Here is a 17,084-nt window from a genome sequence, read left to right as displayed (position 1 = left end):
TAACTGTTGTCTGTGTTCTTCGGTTGTTTGAGAGAGCACCATGTTAACAAACCTGTTCTGATATTGGCTTTAAATATGGGCAATGGATTCGTATCTGGAACTGTCTTTTGGGAAAATACAAACCACGTGTTACTCAGAAATTATTTTTTTTTTGTACTGTGCTGCAATTAATTAGTACACAATTAACTTTTATTGACTCTGCACACAGGATATGCTTGGGAAGGTGGGATATGGGGGGAGTTGGAGCTCCACAAAGTGATGAAGGGAGGACGTTCATATTGTACTGAAGAAAAGAGTAATGAGCGTGCTGTTTGCACTGCCAGCTCACATATGTCCCTTTGATAAACAATATTCTAATGAAAGTCAGAGCATGTACACTGGTGCACAGTTCAAAACAAAGGTTATTCAGAAAAACATGGCCTCTTTTTAATAAACGTTTGTTTCCAAAGGAATTTGTAAAATTTCAGAAGTTTTACAATGAATTGGAAGATAACTCCGATGTAGTTAAAATAAAACACTCTGTGAGAGTTAATATATAAACTCTTAACACCTAGTTAGCATTAACAAGAGTTAAATGATCAACTCCAGACAGATTTGGTTTTAAATCAGAGTTAACGTACTGGCTCTCCACAAACATTAAAGTCTGTGGTGTGGATCCACGTAGACACTTTAATTGTGTTGAAATTGTTGTGGAGTTTTCTGTCAAAAAAAAAAGTGGCCTGCAACATGGTCACTGTGATCAAGCTGTTTTATTTCTGCATGCAGGCAGGAGAGCCAACACACATCAAACATCACAGTTCAGTCATGCGAGCTCTGAGACAGGAGTGGTGCTCCCACTCCAAGGAAGAGGGAGGAAGTTACAAACATCACGCTATGAAAGGGAACCGTGGGCGTGCTGTTTTGTGCCTTTGGCGTTATCAGCACCTGTAAAGGGAGTTGTCTTCTCCATCTGCTGAGGCTGGAATAAGTTCATCTAGTTTTAGAAACTTTCACTGAACAGTCTATTACAGCGTCACAGCTCAGCACATAAATACTCTAAATGAGAACAATAGAAATTTTCTATTACAAAATCAAATCTGACCGCGTTAATCTGGGCATGCTGTGTGCCGTCTCATTGGAGGGCCACTTTAGTGTTCAAGTAGTGCAAAACAAACAAACAATCGCCAACAAATATTTCCTAAAACGTTTTGTTTGTTCTTTAAAATTTGAAATATTTTATAACAAGACAAATGCTTGTTCTGCCCTCTTAACTAACTGAAGCCTTTCATTGATCTACCAAATAAACACACTGGTCCTGTCTGTGCACACATGTGGCAGCACTGTGTTCGTATTTAATGCATAAGTGTGCACATGAGTGTTTGACTCTGTCACTGAGCAAACACAGACGATCCCTCAGCATGTTTGTAAGTACGGGTGACGTGAGCCGCACATGGCCCCCGGGCCCCGAGTTTGAGACCCCTCAGCAGGTCACAGCTGAGAGAATATATCCAGCATCACAGAAAAATGTGTTTTCATCATGAAACAAAATAAAAATGTCCTCTGCCAATCAACATCCCAAACACCTTTGAATTGGCGCAGATTCTCAGTGTTCACCGAGTCTGTGCATTTGTCACAAACAAGGCTCATCACTGTTCATTACACACCAACAAACAGCTGCTGTCACTGAGCTCACTGACAGATGTTCTTTGCTGTCGAGAAGCGAATATCGTCTGCTTTCATTTAAACGGAGATACTAGGCTTTACCACTAGGTGGCAGTAAAGGCGTTAGTAGATCATTCAATTCAATTCAGTCGATTGTTCCTTCTCTCCTTTAAATGTGTTTTTAATGTCCACACAGCCATTTCTGCAAGAGTGAACTGATGTTCGAGCTCAGTCTGAGTGAATCAGCACCTTTAGTTTGCAGCGGTGTTGCTGCAGCAGGAGCATAATATTAAAGAAACGTCCCCGACTCAGTCTGACAGCAGACGCTTGACATCAGGTGAACCCTGATTTCTTTTAAGGAGGGGATGGTGGTTATTAGTAATCCATGCTTACACTGTGATGGATTATGAAGAAGAGGGATAACTCTATGTGTGAAGAAGTTCATGAACGTTAAAGGGATGGTTGGCTCAACAGAGCTCTGACTGTTTGTCAGCCTGGCTACAGAGCTGAAGAGAAACCTGGGGTTGTTCTTATTTTCTTCAATCAGTGATGAATAGTAAGATGTTCTGGCTTTGCGGAGGGCTTTCTTATAAAGCAGCAAACTATTTCTCCAGGCTAAATGATGATCCTCTAAATTTGTGACACGCCATTTCCTCTCCAGATTACGAGTCATCTGCTTTAGGCTACGTGTTTGAGAATTATACCACAGAGTCAGGTACTTCCTGTGTTTTCACAGGAGCTACAGTATCCAGAGTCGTACGTAGTGAGGAGCTGAAATTATTAACAAGATGATCGACCTCTGTTGGAGCAGTGTTCAGATAGCTGCTCTGCTCTGTGTTGGTACAGGGCATTGGAGATGATAACAGTGGGTGGATTATATTCTTAAACTACAGCGCTTTCAGAGCAGCACCAACTGCAGGCCAACATGGCGGAGGTGGAAGGAGAAATTGAAGATGATAACAGTGGGTGGATTATATTCTTAAAGTAAAACTGAGATGAGATGTTCAGTTTCTATGTCAGAGTGTGATCAAAAACACTGCAGCAGGTTAATCAGAATGAGCACAGGGTAATCTTCGAAAACACATTTGTACAATGAACACTGCTTCAGTTGCAAAACCAATTTTAAAAGTGTGTTTACCTCCACTCTGACATGACAGGAAGACAAAGCTGTGCAATTTGTGATTCACATAAATACCTGAAATGTTGCATTGAACCACTTTATGGTCGCATTTAAAATTTAACAAAGTCATTTTTAATAAACATGCAAAACAGTAGCATTAACCTGCACAAGCTGCAAGATTTATTAATTTATTACAACTCACCCTACTGTGTGACGTTCCAGTCTCAGAGTTATTCTGACATTTATCACTACAGTTTTTCCTTTTGGTGTAAAACAACAGAGACACTATGGGACGGATGAGCCAATCTTTTCCAACTGTACCTAAAACCAGCACAACCCACTTGGTCAAAAGGACTCTGGGTAATGTAGTGTCCTGCTGTTTTTGTGCAATTTTAAAAAAAACAATACACAGATAATTTTTAAAAAATGAATTAAAGTTTACGTTAAGGAAAAAATCCAAATGATAAAAATCAGAAAAAGAAAAAAGTTAAAATGAAAGAAAACAGGTGTACCAGGTGAGCTGATCAGCTCAGGTAAGCTGCTGATTCAGGATAGGCTGCAGCTGAAACATTGATCCCGACAGAAACCACAGCTGAACATTGATCATCTACATCTGTTTATTTCAGGTAAAAAATATTTCCGTTTTAATGATGAGACAAATAAAATACCTTTATTTGTATATCAAAGCTCCTGTGTGACGTTCAGGGTCTGTTCATCTGCTCTGTTAATGACAAATACTGTACAGGGCTTTAAATCTGCCACTGTGCTCACTTTGTTTTATTTCAGGGCTGTAATAAACACTGCAGGCTGCAGGGGGCACTGGATGGACTTCAGATGAATAAACCTTGCTGTCCTCACTGACCGGCCTCATGAATACTACCTGGCTAAACTAGTTATTCACATTTTTGTACAACACTGGTTAACCATCAACTCTAAGCCGTGATGCAGCCTCCTGCTGCCCTCCTCTCACTCCATCTCTTGTAGACCAGAAAGATGGAAGGTCTTTGAACTGGAATTTAAAAATCTAGCACATGCAGTGTGTCAGAATGAGGACACCAATTAACTGTCAGATATACGGGGCTCCACCTGAGATGATCAGAGACTGAAGTCACACGAGGACACTGTGAAAACGAAGTTTTATGGGGACATGTAACCTGTATGCAGCGTTAATGGGACATTGGGAGTCCAGGAGTCAGCATGTCGGCACACCACACCCTGACCTTTCACCTCTGGGTACAGTGCAGCTGTTTGTTAGCACGCCATCTTCAGCAGTCAGCCTCCTTTTAGCTCTCAACCAATGTGTTGAAAGCTCCTATGACCTATGACCCCAGCTGCAGCAGCAGGTTGGTACCTCTGACCCCTGGAATCGAGGTCTAGATCTTCTCCACATAGTTTCCAGGGAACATCCCCTCTCTGCCCCGCAAGCGACCAAACCACCAACCAGATGGATCTGTGGAAATGGAAAAACAATGCGTAGGACAAACATTCAGGTAAGCAAGAGAACTAAGCGACCGTGCGCAGTCCTTGTGGGAACTACGCGACCGTGCACGGTCCTTGTGGGAACTACGCGACCGTGCACGGTCCTTGTGGGAACTACGCGACCGTGCACGGTCCTTGTGGGAACTACGATTCTGGATGAAAAAAATCCCTCTTTGTTTTAGTACTACTGTGCAACTACATTTAATGTTGTTTAACAAGGTGTGTGATATCTAGTAACATCAATACAAGGTGGGGTATGGGTACTACCTTCAGTGACTATCTCAATGAGGTCCTCAGCATTGAAGCTAAGCTCATCGGTGTCCTGGGCATCGTAGGCGTACAGAGCTCTGCAGTGAGGAGTTCGGGGCTTCGGTTTGGGTCGACCCGCTCCAGGAGGAGGCTTCACCTCCTTTGAACGGCGCCGGTGTACCCTACAGGTGAGAAACAGGGATTACTAGTCATTTACGGATGGTCCGTTTACTGGTCATACTGGTGACCACAGTTATTTCATAACACTGGGTCACTCCAAGCGGTCTCACCCTGCGGCACCCTGATCGGGAACATCCATAAAGCCCATATCCTGGTTTTGATGGGGACGACTGTCATGGCGACGCTGGTTCTGGAGGCGGGGCAGGGTAGGTTGCTCCATGCTAGACTGCTGTCTCAGCAACGAGCCTCTGGAGTAGGCGCTGCCCTCCTTCAGGGCTCCACTCCCTCTGGAGCGAGATGCTGATGAGAATAAGAAACGTCAAAAGAGTCTTCTAAGAAGTCGTGAAAACACCTGAAACTTGGTTTTTGCTGATACCCGAGTGTTGCTGGTTACTGGGTGGAGCACGGTTTCCCATGTAGCGGCTCTTCCGGTTGTCTTTCCGGGTGGGACCTAGACGACAAACAGACAGGAAGTAATGCCGAGTGGACAAGAGGTTACGCTGGTGACTAAGTCAAGTCACAACTTACGGGAGTTTTTAGGCAGGCCCGGTCCGATGGAGACCTGCAGGACCTTTCCGCTGGGCTTCAAGACTGCCTCGTCACCCTGACCCACCTGGAACTGGATCTGTCTGGATCCTGAGGAGCTGAACGGACCCCAGCCACCTTTCTTCACCTTAAACTCCAGGCTGGACGGAGAGAGAAGTGTAGAGATAGAGGCAGTGTTTGGTTAGTACCGGTCAGATCTGATGACTCATTGTTAAACCTGGGTTTAAGTGTTGGTTTCTCAGTGCAGGAACTACGTTCATTGGTTGTGCAGTTTGACTCCTTGCTTGTCTCAAAACACCAAAATGGCAACAGTGAAAATGCTCATCAGGAGACTTGGGTGGCCAAAGGGCGAGGCCATGGCGGCTAGCTTCACTTTTAAATACAGTGCATGAGGTATGCTGGAGAACGACAGATCGTGTTTAAAACTTACAGGTTATTGAATTTTAGTGGCAACTTCCTCTGCGTTTTGTCCTCATAACGTTTGACCAGCAGACTCAGAAACTCAGTTTTAAAGACACTCTGAAGAACGCTGTCGTACTCCTCTTCATGGATGATGAAGAAGTCGTCCTGAAGAGTGCTAACAAACAGAAAGGTAGGTCAGAGAAAGGCAGTAATATTTTGAATGCTATACAACAATTGCTATCTTCTAATAGCTTCATGTTTCTATTTCCAGTTCTACTTTTTGACCCAGTGGAAAGTACTAATCTGGCTCTGCTGTCATTTTTTGGTTCTAATTGTAGTTTTTCCCAGTTCTGATGGTATACCTCAGAGAAACAGACTGGATTTTGTTGATCTCAATCTTCCTCTTGAGAACCTCCTGGATTTGACCTTTATCTGGACCGTGTTTCACCTTCTCGCGACCAATCATGTAAAGGAACTTTGGTGTCAGGATAAGGTCTCTCTTCACGGACTGTGGAACAACAGAAAAAGCAACATTTCCAAGAGGAAAGAAATATTCAGGGACTCTATCAGACATGATGGTAAACACTCTCCAGCCGAGGACGTGTTCAAACAGGAGAACAGAACCAGATCTAGGCCTGTGGTTTTGCTTTTAGGTTGGGTTCCTACCCTGAATCTGCGGTCATATTTCACCACGACGTCAGCAAAATCAATTCTCTCTCTGCGGCCGACAAACTGTCTGATCTCAGGATGGTTATCGGTCCCGATATAATCACCCACAAAGTTCCTGTTGATGCTGTTTCTGCGGCGCTCTTTTTTGTTCAGCACAACATCAGAGGCTAGAGGAAACACGAATTAAAAGTTATTGAAAACAAACTCAGATTCAGAGTTTTTTTAACCCATCTATCAAAAACAATCTTACCTTCCTCCCTCATCTTGACGTATTTGCGAACAGCAACATGTTTGCGCCACGCCTTCTGGATGACACGAGCATACCCGTTATATTTCCTCTCCCTCATCTCCTCCAACAGAAAGAGCTGGAGAGAGGAAGCGACACCATTATGACAAACGGAGCCAGGCCCTGACAGGCCAAGATGACCGTGGGTGACAGCGGACCACAGCGCCGACACCCGGTACCAGGTTCTACCTCAGGCGTGCTGAATCTCAGCGTTCCTGATTGCAGTTAAACCACTTGCTGAGCTTTTCTTACCGACTCGGGAGCTTTGATGAAGACTTTGGTCTTCCCCAGCTGGAACTGATCCTGGTCCATATTGACCGAGTTGAGGAGGTGCAGCACTCCCTGACGCTCATCACCTCTCCACTGAGGCCAGGACTCCTTCGTCAGGATGGCGTACCTGCAGCACGGCAGTACGAGTTAGAACCTTAACTTCGTCCCATTAGCTTAAATATCCTAACCATGATTGACCTCCGACCTCTGCAGGAACTTATTGAAGACTCGTCTGTAAGCATATCCAGCTCGACGGACTCTGATGTTCTCTCGCAGGCCCAGGTACTCCACCTGGTGTCTGACCCTGTTCTCCTCCCAGTCCCGGGAGCGTTTGGTTTCATTGGGCTTGATGCAGCGGATGTAGTGGGGGGTGCACTTCATCAGGGTCTGCACCAGACTATTAGCTTGTTTCTAGAGGGCAGCGAACACACACCTGAGAACCACACCTGGCAAAGCTGCTTATTTCACTGTCATTTTAATTCTTAGTGGAGGTCCAACCTCCAGCTTTCTCACCTTGATCTTACTGCTAGCGGTGGTCGGTCGCCCTCGCTTCTCAGCCTCCAGGTTCTCAGGGAACAGAGCTCTGATGAACGGACTGCCCACAAACACACCACAGAGAAGGGATTGTGTCAGAGACACACACACACACACACACAGCTTAGTAATGTGATTACTTCCACGCTTTGAACGCTGCATGGTTGTACTCTCTCCATGTTATCCATTGTTGATCTGCACGTGTCTGTTGCCATGGACGCCACACGCGCTTACGTCACTGTCATGAGACTCTCTCACAAACAAAATCACGGTTTAGTAACCCAGTGACACAGCGTGCTAACGAGAAAGTAACAGTAATCTAATTACTTTTTTGCAATGTTAAACCCTTCACTCATTACTTGAAAAAAGTAATCAGATTACAGTAACACTGCCCATGTCTGCTGACAACAGGATTCCTGACAAAGCTGACGCGTTTATTCACTGCAGTTTTGCATCAGGGGCTCCTAAAACATCCCACATCCACGCACAGAGTACTTACAATTCGCTGCTCTGCATCAGCTCGATGATGTCATTGAACAACACATCTCTGTTCCTCTCACAGAACCCGCTGACATCATACGACACCTGCCCACAGACACAGGTGCGGTCAGTAAACACAGACAGATGTGGTCATTAAAAACTCTGACAGGTATACAGGTGAGGTGAGGACCTTTCCAGCATAGTGGTGGACTATGAATCCTTTGTTCCAGCTGCTGAAGTGTTCGTGAGATCCAATCTGTCCCTGTAATTTCTGCAGCAGGGTCTGATCCGCCCCCTCACCTTTAGCGTGCATCGTGGCGCACACGTCGTCCAGGATGCTCATGATCCCAGGAGGATTCTGCAAAACAGAGGGTGTTCACTGAAAATACAGCTGTTTGAATTTGGTTTTATATAGTCTGACTTATAGTTTGTTCAAAACTGAGAGTTCAGCTCCTACAAGCAGCAGAAATCTCACCTGTACTCAGGTAATATCATAGCTGCATCAAGAGACCAAACAAGCCAAACGAGCCACACACTGTTTTTAAGCTTGTAAAGAGCAGATGTCTTTATCTGTTAATTAAAACTCAACGCCCACGAATACTCAATTAAAAACACTCGACTTTCACCATAAATACAAAAGTGAGAGTAATATTTGAGGACCAGTTCTGTTTACATTATACATGCTTCCCTTAGGCAGCATCATTAGAAGACATAGCATACATTTACACTGCTATGCTGATGACACCCAGCTCTATCTGTCCATGAAGCCAGATAACACACACCAATTAGCTAAACTGCAGGAATGTCTTAAAGACATAAAGACCTGGATGGCCGCTAACTTTCTGCTTCTTCATTCAGATCAAACTGAGGTTATTGTACTCGGCCCTGAAAATCTTAGAAATATGGTATCTAAGCAGATTCTTACTCTGGATGGCATTACCTTGGCCTCCAGTAACACTGTGAGGAACCTTGGAGTCATTTTTGACCAGGACATGTCCTTCAACGCACATATTAAACAAATATGTAAGACTGCTTTCTTCCATTTGTGCAACATCTCTAAAGTTAGAAATATCCTGTCTCAGAGTGACGCTGAAAAACTAGTTCATGCATTTATTACTTCCAGGCTGGACGACTGTAATTCATTATTATCAGGAAGTCCTAAAAACTCCCTGAAAAGCCTTCAGCTGATCCAAAATGCTGCAGCAAGAGTCCTGACAGGGACTAGAAAGAGAGAGCAGATTTCTCCTGTTTTGGCTTCCTGTTAAATCCAGGATTCAAAATCCTGCTGCTCACATACAAGGTCTTAAATAATCAGGCCCCATCTTATCTTAATGACCTTGTAGTACCATATCACCCTATTAGAGCACTTCGCTCTCGCTCTGCAGGCCTACTTGTTGTAGAGTATTTAAAAGCAGTTTTGGCTCACATTCACGAAGAAGTCTGAAGGGTCCCTGAGTCTAACAGACCGCACACTTTGATAGGAATCCTTTACATGAGTAAAAATTGCAGTAGTATTATAAAATGAGCAGGCCACCCCTCTCCAGATTTAGGGCTGAACGATTATGGAAAATAATCTAATTGCGATTTTTTGCCCCAAGATTGCGATGCGATATGCGATTATTTTTTAAGGTATTTGTCTTCTGTATTATTAAACAAAGACAAGCAATACATCATATAGTATGGCCAATACTATATTACATTAATTTTAAACTGTTCTTTCCTGGAAGACAGACCTCTGTTATGATGACATGAGGTGATGCATGAATTGATGACTGACATTTTTATTTAACTTCTTCAATCACAACAGTATATTTGAACATACACAATAGTTTATTTTTAGCTTACAAACATCTGAGCATAAAGTGCTGACAAGGAACCCTGGTGTAAACATTAAAATGAAAGTCAGTACAATGTGCAGATTGCAGAAATATACATAAATAAAATCAGTGGCTTTACCACACTCAGTTTTTCGACATCTGTGAACTACTAGACAGTCATTCAATTAAAAAATAATATTAAATAAATAAAACTAATAAATAAAAAATGCACACATCTTACTGATCTCTGCAGTCAGTAACATTACACATAAAGTGCAAACATAATAGCAATTGTATAAACACACACACAAACACGCCTTTAAAGTTTAAAGGCGTGAAATTGGACGGTCTAGTTCTGATTAGCGTCACCGCTGTCTCGGTGGAGTTTAATAAACTCGGCCGTCTGCTTCTTGCTATCTAAAATATAACCAGACACTGGCGTAAATTCTCGACTGTCTCATACTTCTGTTTAATAAGTTTTCTGTTTGACGTTTAGTCAGCTGTGTGAAAACCAAGGAGGAACCCACCCGGGGGATTAATAAAGTTTTATTTTATCTAATCTAATAACTTTAATCTCAGCCAAACCGATTTACTCACGAACAAACAAAACACTGAAAAAAGCCCAACAATAACATTTTTAGGTTGTCTAAGTGACTTATATATTACGTTTAACCCGAGCAGCGAAACTCCGCGGTGATCTGAAAATGATGTGCCGGGAGTTGTGCCGTTCTCGGACAGCCTTCGGCGCGTCGCTGTGACGTAATCGGTCTACAAATGCGGCCTCAGGAGGATGCAGCCCATGAATTTGGACATGTCCAGAGTATAATCGCAGCCTTTGCGGTTAGAAAATTGCACTTGATCATGTCGCGATATTATCGCAAATGCGATATATCGTTCAGCCCTATCCAGATTCCAGAAGATGGCTAATGACAAAAAACATTAGCTTAAAGGGCAGGTGGGGTTAAAGTGGGAGGAGCTAAATCCTCTGTCAGACAGAATCAACTCGGGGGGCAACTGACCCTCAAGATGGAGCGTAAATCCTGCTGCAGTTCTTAATGATGTAACAAATGATTAATGTCAGTAATGTTTGTACAAGAATAAAAACACAGAGATGGAGAGGAGTACTTGTTAAATTTATCAGAGCTGTGTTCAGTGATTTGCGAACTCACCAGTTTGGACTCGATGAGGTCACAGACCACCTTGTTGTTAAAATATTCGATGGGAGTCCATTTGATTCCCTCCTGTACGTATTCCTCCTGCAGACATAACGGCAACATCCGGCTTCACATTTAGTCTGTTTATTTAAAGGAGGTCCCTGACGTTTGTCCGACAATGTTATCAGTCAAAGTCAGCAGCGCTCCACCTGCACACAGAGCAGGCGGAGCACTGCTTTCCCCTCCTGAGGTTTTTGTATACTTTATTAATCCCCTGTAGGGAAATGACTCTGCATTCACTCAGTGAAGCAGTGTTGCCTGATGTCAGAGTCGCCTGACGGTGTGCCAGAATCTCTTTGAGGCAGTCTGAAAGGCTTTTTCCATGGCCTCTCTGAACTCCTCCCACACCAGAGTTCTTGTTTCAGCCACTGCCCGAGCCACATTTGGCTTGGCCTGTTAGTACCGATCAGCTGCTTCCGAAGTCCGACAGGCTAACCACGCCCAATACGACTCCCTCTTCAGCCTGGTGGTTCCCCTCACCTCTGGTGTCTGTCTTTACCCGAGTGTCCACAACATATGGTCCAGGTCTGGTGATACGATTACAAAATCGATCATCAACCTGCGGCCTAGGACGTCCTGGTGCCACGTGCACTTATGGACACACTGTGGTTTGCACAGAAGTCCAATAACAAAACACAGCGCTGGTTCAGATCTGGGACACCGTTCCTCCCAGTCACACGCCTCCAGGTCTCGCTGTAATATAGAGTCCCCAGGTGGAGCAGCTTCAAACACCCCACCCAGGGACTCCAAGAAGACCAGGTACTCCGAACTGTCATTCAGCACAGACGACAGTCAGGACCCGTTCCCCACCAGGAAGGTGCAGGGAACAAACCCCTTCGTTCACTGGGAGAAACCCCAACATACAGGCACCAAGCCGAGAGGATACTAGGATACCCACCCCAGCCCACAGGAGTATGTGGTGTCTGGCTCACTTCTACGGGCCATTTGACCCTTACACAACCTTTGCAGGAGCAAAGAGAGCTGCCCTTTGTCACCAATTCTGTTCGTAGCCAAGTGGTGGAAGGCTTTCACATCAGTGCTCTCAGAATCTCATCGGCAGAAGTTAGCGGGAGATCGACAGACGGATTGGTGCGCCGGCTGCAGTGATGCGGACGCCGCACCGGTCCGTCGTGGTGAAGAAAGAGCTGAGTGTAAAAATGAAGCTCTCAATTTACCGGACGATCTACGTCCCTACCCTCACCTATGGTCACGAGCTGTGGGTAGCGACCGAAAGAACGAGATCGCAGATACAAGCTGTGGAAATGGGCTTCCTCCGAGGGGTGGCTGGTCTCTCCCTTAGAGATAGGGTGAGGAGTTTGGCCATCTGGGAGGGGCTCAGAGTAGAGCCGCTGCTCCTTCACATCGAAAGGAGCCAGCTGAGGTGGTGACAAGGACGCATCCTGGGGGCCACCTGGGTGAGGTTTTCCAGGCATGTCCCACCAGGAGGAGGACTCAGGAAACACTGGAGGGGTTATATCTCTCGGTTGGCGTAGGAACGCTTTGATGTTCCCTTCGACAAGCTGGAGGAGGTGGCTGGGGAGAGTGATTTCTGGGCTTGTCTGCTTAAGTTCCCGCCCCTTGACCCGGCCCCGGACAAGTGGAAGAAGATGGACGGATTTATTTTAGTCAGTGCTGGTCACTCGGGAGGAAGCTGGAGGATTATTATTTGGATTCCTCGCACAAAAGTAACAAAGACAAAGTTCATCATCTCAGAAAATAGTTGGATCAAGATTTGTCCAATAAACACCTGTAATGTCATGTGATATTAACTCTTTTCCACTGATATTTTATGTAGTTTCAAAGTCAGGCTGAATCAGTCAAACTTAGTAACAACCACAAAATTAATCTAATCCCAGAATAATTGTATGTCACCTGTGCACCAAGCGTTCAACAGTTTATTAAAAAAAGAACAACGTCACCTGTTCAGCCTTCAGCGTGAGCTCAATAAAAATCTGCTGCAGCTTCTCGTTCACAAAGTTGATGCAAAACTGCTCAAAACCATTTTGCTAAAAAACAAAAAAGTAAAAGTTAATCAAGAATCAGAGTCGTTGATCATCAAATCAGCAGGAACAATCTAACGGGACCAGTTTGTTAAAGTGTGTTTATTATTGTTTTGTAAGGTGTGGCTTAAGACAGGAAGTGTGTTTGTACCTGGAAGATCTCGAAGCCGTAGATGTCGAGGACTCCGATGTTGAGCTCCTCCTGCTCCTTCTGCATGGCTTTATTAATACACTGACACAGAAACAGGAAGGTGAATGAGCAGCAGTTAAAGAACGCAGAACAAAGTGTGAAGGCTGTGTGCAGGCACTGACATCGACGAGGAAGTCGAAGAGTCGGGTGTACAGCGCTTTGGACAGGGCGTCTCGGGAGAAACAGGCCTGCTCGGTGTTCAGGGTCACCGAGATGGACTCGGTCTTCCCACCCCACTTACTGTCCATAATCCTGCTGGTCAGCTTACTGCAGAGACCGTCCTGAGAGATCCCCAGCAGGTAGGCCGGAAAGGCCAGGACTGATGAGGAGACAAGATTTTATTGGTTTAAGTGGTAATAAAAAACAAACAAAACAAACAATAGTGTCATGCTGCAGTGTCAGGGGCTTTCTCACAGTTCTGGCTCTCCACCACCGCGTAGTTGTTCTCCTCTCTGAAGCTGATGTTTCCCAGATGGAGAATTCCTGCGACGAGCTGAAGAACTGAATCCTGATCTTCCAGAGACAGACCGACCACTGACATGGCCTCCTGAGAGACACACAGGTACACACACTTTAACACACATACGCACGCACACGCACACGCACACACACGCATACAGACCATCGTATCCGAGAACTCCTTCTTGTCGTTAACGTCCTCCACCGTGTAGGTTCCCGTTTGGTTGAGGTAGTTGTAGTAGTCAGGGGTCGTGACCCCGAGGTTCTCCCTCTGCTCTGTGGTAGCCCCTCCCAGCAGCTGAAGTCAGAGGCCAGCATTAGCTTCCGTTAACAGTTATAGTACACGTTGCAGCACATATTGCAGTACCTGGTAGTAGATATGGAAGTTTCTCTCTCCTTGATTCTGGGAGACGACTCGACTTTTCTCCAGCAGGAAGTTGGAGATTTTGCCTCCATCAGGAGCTCCTCCTCGGCTGAACTGGATCTCGAAGTATTTGCCCTGTCGGGATAAGGGCGGCGTGTCTGTGGGCGTCTATGAATCTGCGCGGCGGCAGCCAAAGTATCTGTGTGCTATCATACTCACAAATCTGCTAGAGTTGTTGTTGCGGACGGTTTTAGCGTTTCCGAAGGCCTCGAGCAGAGGGTTGGACTGCAGGATGATGTCTTTGACGTGCTGCAGGTGATAACACAGGGTGGCATCGCTAACATCATCTGTAACCATGGTGACTATCAGCTGACACAAACAATCAGCCGTTTTCTGATATAACTAAGGAAGACCCGACGTGGCAAAAGGTGAAGAAATAAATTTAAAATGAAATCTTAACATATGTCCGATTTATTAAATTAAAATTAACACTTTGAATAAACGTTTACTAATTATTAGAATTGTTATTATAAAATGATCTCTGTCTCTCTTCCACAGCATGTCTTTATCCTGTCTTCCTTCTCTCACCCCAACCAATCACAGCAGATGGCCCCCGCCCCTCCTTGAGCCTGGTTCTGTTTCTTCCTGTTAAAAGGGAGTTTTTCCTTCCCACTGTCGCCAAAGTGCTGCTCATAGGGGGTCATGTGATTGCTGGGCTTTTCTCTGTATGTATTATTGTAGGGTCGACCTTACAATATAAAGCACCTTGATGCAGCTGTTGTTGTAATTTAGTGCTGTATAAATAAAACTGAATTGAGCGTCACATAAACAATGTTTCAAACCAGCACAGCAGCAGCGATGAGTGTCGAGATAAACTACAAAGTGCAAAAACGATTTATACCACAAGGTGGAGCAGTGAGGCAGTGTTACCTTTATGTCAACCAATCAATGGCCTCCGATTCTGACCTGAACTTTGTCGCCTCCTCCGGACACTTTGGACACGTAGCTCATGATGTATTTGGCAGCAACAGTTTTTCCGGCGCCGCTCTCGCCGCTGACACGCAAAGACAGACATCACGTTACACATTTGTGAAAAGAGTCTGTTTGAAGGGAGCTTTAAGCCCCGCCTACCTGATGATGACACACTGGTTCTCGCTGTCTATCATCATGTTTCTGTACATGTTGTCAGCCAGTGCGTAGATGTGGGGGGGGTTCTCGTACTGAGCCTGTCGGGGGCGGGGCATTCAATCAGCTATTTGTCTGTTTTTCGTTTGTATTTGTCTGTCGATTGGCCGCTCAGTCTTACCGCGCCCTGGTAAAGCTCCACTTCCCTCTCGGTGAAATACGGCAGCTGTTTGAACGGATTCACAGAGATCAGCACTGGACCGATGTAAGTCTGAAAGAAGAGGGTCAAGGAACACCACCAGAACCAGGACCTGGACCCAGCAGGACACATGTCCATCAGAGACAGACCATCCCAGTGCCGGATTTTCAGCACCAGCTGAACTAAGCATCTGGTCCCAAAGCTGGAACTGATGATGTCACTACCTGTGGGAGGGGCTACCACAGAAACTCACTGGTGATTGGCTGATCCAGCTCACAGATCAGCCAACCGCTGTTTGTGTGCCATGACTTTCTTCTCTTAATTTCCAACGGATACCTGATCCTTCTTTAGTTGGAGGTCTCTTCCTGTTTAAAGGGAGTTTTTTCTCCCCACACTTGCCTTGGGCTGCTCAGATGGAGCCATGTGGTCATTGCGGTCTTCTCTCTCGTAGTCTTTGTTATTGAAATATTATAAAAACCTGATTAAAATTTGGCCGCCCTCCCCTTCAGGAGCATCTGTGTGCGCAGCTCAGGACGTTTCTTCATCTCCTCCCGCCTCATCCGTGAGCCTAAACTCGGACGGCCTCTGGGCGACGAACCTGGTGAATCAGGAACGTGGCGAGCGAGTTTCTGAACTGCCACAAGAGGGCAGCAGAGCTCAGGCATCTGCTTTGCGCATCCTCAGCGAACAGGGGGCGGTGGGACTCACGCCGCACAACCCTGTGAATAAGAAGAGGAAGACAAAACGAGCATGCTCCAGGTGCCTCCTCACCTGACAGGTGTGTCTCACAGGTGAGACGCTCCCACAGAGCACGACAGGTTAAACACTGTGACAATAACTAAACAGCTGTGAGTTAACTGAAGGTGAGGTCATCGACCAATTAACCAATCAAATCGAGGGTGTGCGCTGAGGATACAAAGATGTAGTCATCCATATATCTCTTCTTCAGGTTGTCTGTGATGGCGTCCTCGTTGATCTTGGACAGCAGCACCATGTCATCAACGCCGCTCACCTTCACATTCTGAGCCTGCCAGTGGTAACGCTCCTTACTCCCCTGGGGGTGGGGCAAAACAGACAGATTGAAATCAGTAAATCTTTGCGTGTAGCTGATTGGTTTACCTCGTTATTCGCTCGGTTCGCATGTGAGGCCACGCCCCCTGTGGGACCTTTAAGGTGACACGGAGCTGCGTTTAATGGCGCCGTCTGGACACGCCTGAATGTGCACTCATGTTCAGTCAACAGGGGCTGTTTATCTGGGTCCAGGTGTTTAGTTTGTGTCTCAGCTGTTTGAGTCTGTGCCAGAGACTCCACCCCACACTTCAGTCAGCCTGACCTTTGACCTGTGGATTCATATCTGCAGATATTTCACACGCCTGTCTCTCTCACCGAAATTCCCAACATTCCTCAGTCCTGCAGGATCTTGCTGTGCTGAGGAGTGGCGAGCAGCGACGCCTCAACATGCCGGGCTGCAGGACGCTACACGCAGCAGGGGGTGTGTGTGTGTGTGTGTGTGTGAGAGAGAGAGAGAGAGAGAGAGACCGAGTGTGTGTGTGTGTGTGTGACAGAGAGAGAGTCCGAGTGTGTGTGTGTGTGTGTGTGTGTGTGTGTGTGACAGAGAGAGAGACCGTGTGTGTGTGTGTGTGTGTGTGTGTGTGTGTGTGTGTGTGTGTGTGTGTGTGTGTGTGTGAGAGAGAGAGAGAGAGAGAGAGAGAGAGAGAGAGAGAGAGAGAGAGAGAGAGAGAGTGTGTGTGTGTGTGTGTGTGTGTGAGAGAGAGAGAGAGAGAGAGAGAGAGAGACCGAGTATGTGTGTGTGTGTGTGTGTGTGTGTGTGTGTGTGTGTGTGTGTGTGTGAGAGAGAGA

The 17,084-nt window shown here is 45.8% G+C and overlaps 1 protein-coding gene across 1 annotated transcript in view; it reads right to left on the bottom strand.

Moving 5' to 3' along the window:
- Nucleotides 1-3,364: 3,364 nt before the first annotated feature.
- The window catches only part of myo1eb (myosin IEb), a 15,928-nt gene continuing 2,208 nt past the window's right edge, over nt 3,365-17,084 (bottom strand). Inside the window, exons 2-27 of the mRNA XM_085472547.1 lie at nt 16,141-16,278; nt 15,207-15,296; nt 15,032-15,126; nt 14,867-14,954; nt 14,120-14,209; nt 13,904-14,035; nt 13,700-13,834; nt 13,492-13,624; nt 13,200-13,396; nt 13,039-13,119; nt 12,807-12,893; nt 10,843-10,929; nt 8,047-8,214; nt 7,876-7,961; nt 7,356-7,437; nt 7,048-7,253; nt 6,825-6,969; nt 6,537-6,651; nt 6,284-6,453; nt 5,980-6,125; nt 5,646-5,792; nt 5,198-5,355; nt 5,046-5,120; nt 4,780-4,969; nt 4,508-4,671; nt 3,365-4,211 (exon numbers count right to left, since the gene is read on the bottom strand). Coding sequence (XP_085328673.1) covers nt 4,135-4,211; nt 4,508-4,671; nt 4,780-4,969; nt 5,046-5,120; nt 5,198-5,355; nt 5,646-5,792; nt 5,980-6,125; nt 6,284-6,453; nt 6,537-6,651; nt 6,825-6,969; nt 7,048-7,253; nt 7,356-7,437; nt 7,876-7,961; nt 8,047-8,214; nt 10,843-10,929; nt 12,807-12,893; nt 13,039-13,119; nt 13,200-13,396; nt 13,492-13,624; nt 13,700-13,834; nt 13,904-14,035; nt 14,120-14,209; nt 14,867-14,954; nt 15,032-15,126; nt 15,207-15,296; nt 16,141-16,278 — 3,282 coding nt within the window. The 3' untranslated portion in view covers nt 3,365-4,134. The remainder of the gene's footprint in view (nt 4,212-4,507; nt 4,672-4,779; nt 4,970-5,045; nt 5,121-5,197; nt 5,356-5,645; nt 5,793-5,979; nt 6,126-6,283; nt 6,454-6,536; nt 6,652-6,824; nt 6,970-7,047; nt 7,254-7,355; nt 7,438-7,875; nt 7,962-8,046; nt 8,215-10,842; nt 10,930-12,806; nt 12,894-13,038; nt 13,120-13,199; nt 13,397-13,491; nt 13,625-13,699; nt 13,835-13,903; nt 14,036-14,119; nt 14,210-14,866; nt 14,955-15,031; nt 15,127-15,206; nt 15,297-16,140; nt 16,279-17,084) is intronic.

Source organism: Copadichromis virginalis, linkage group LG11, assembly GCF_057382275.1.
Source record: "Copadichromis virginalis isolate Kocher_CV1m ecotype Utaka linkage group LG11, C_Virginalis_male_GT1.1, whole genome shotgun sequence".
NCBI lineage: Eukaryota > Metazoa > Chordata > Actinopteri > Cichliformes > Cichlidae > Copadichromis > Copadichromis virginalis.
Note: the sequence above shows the minus strand (reverse complement) of the source record. Positions and strands in the feature narration are given on the sequence as shown.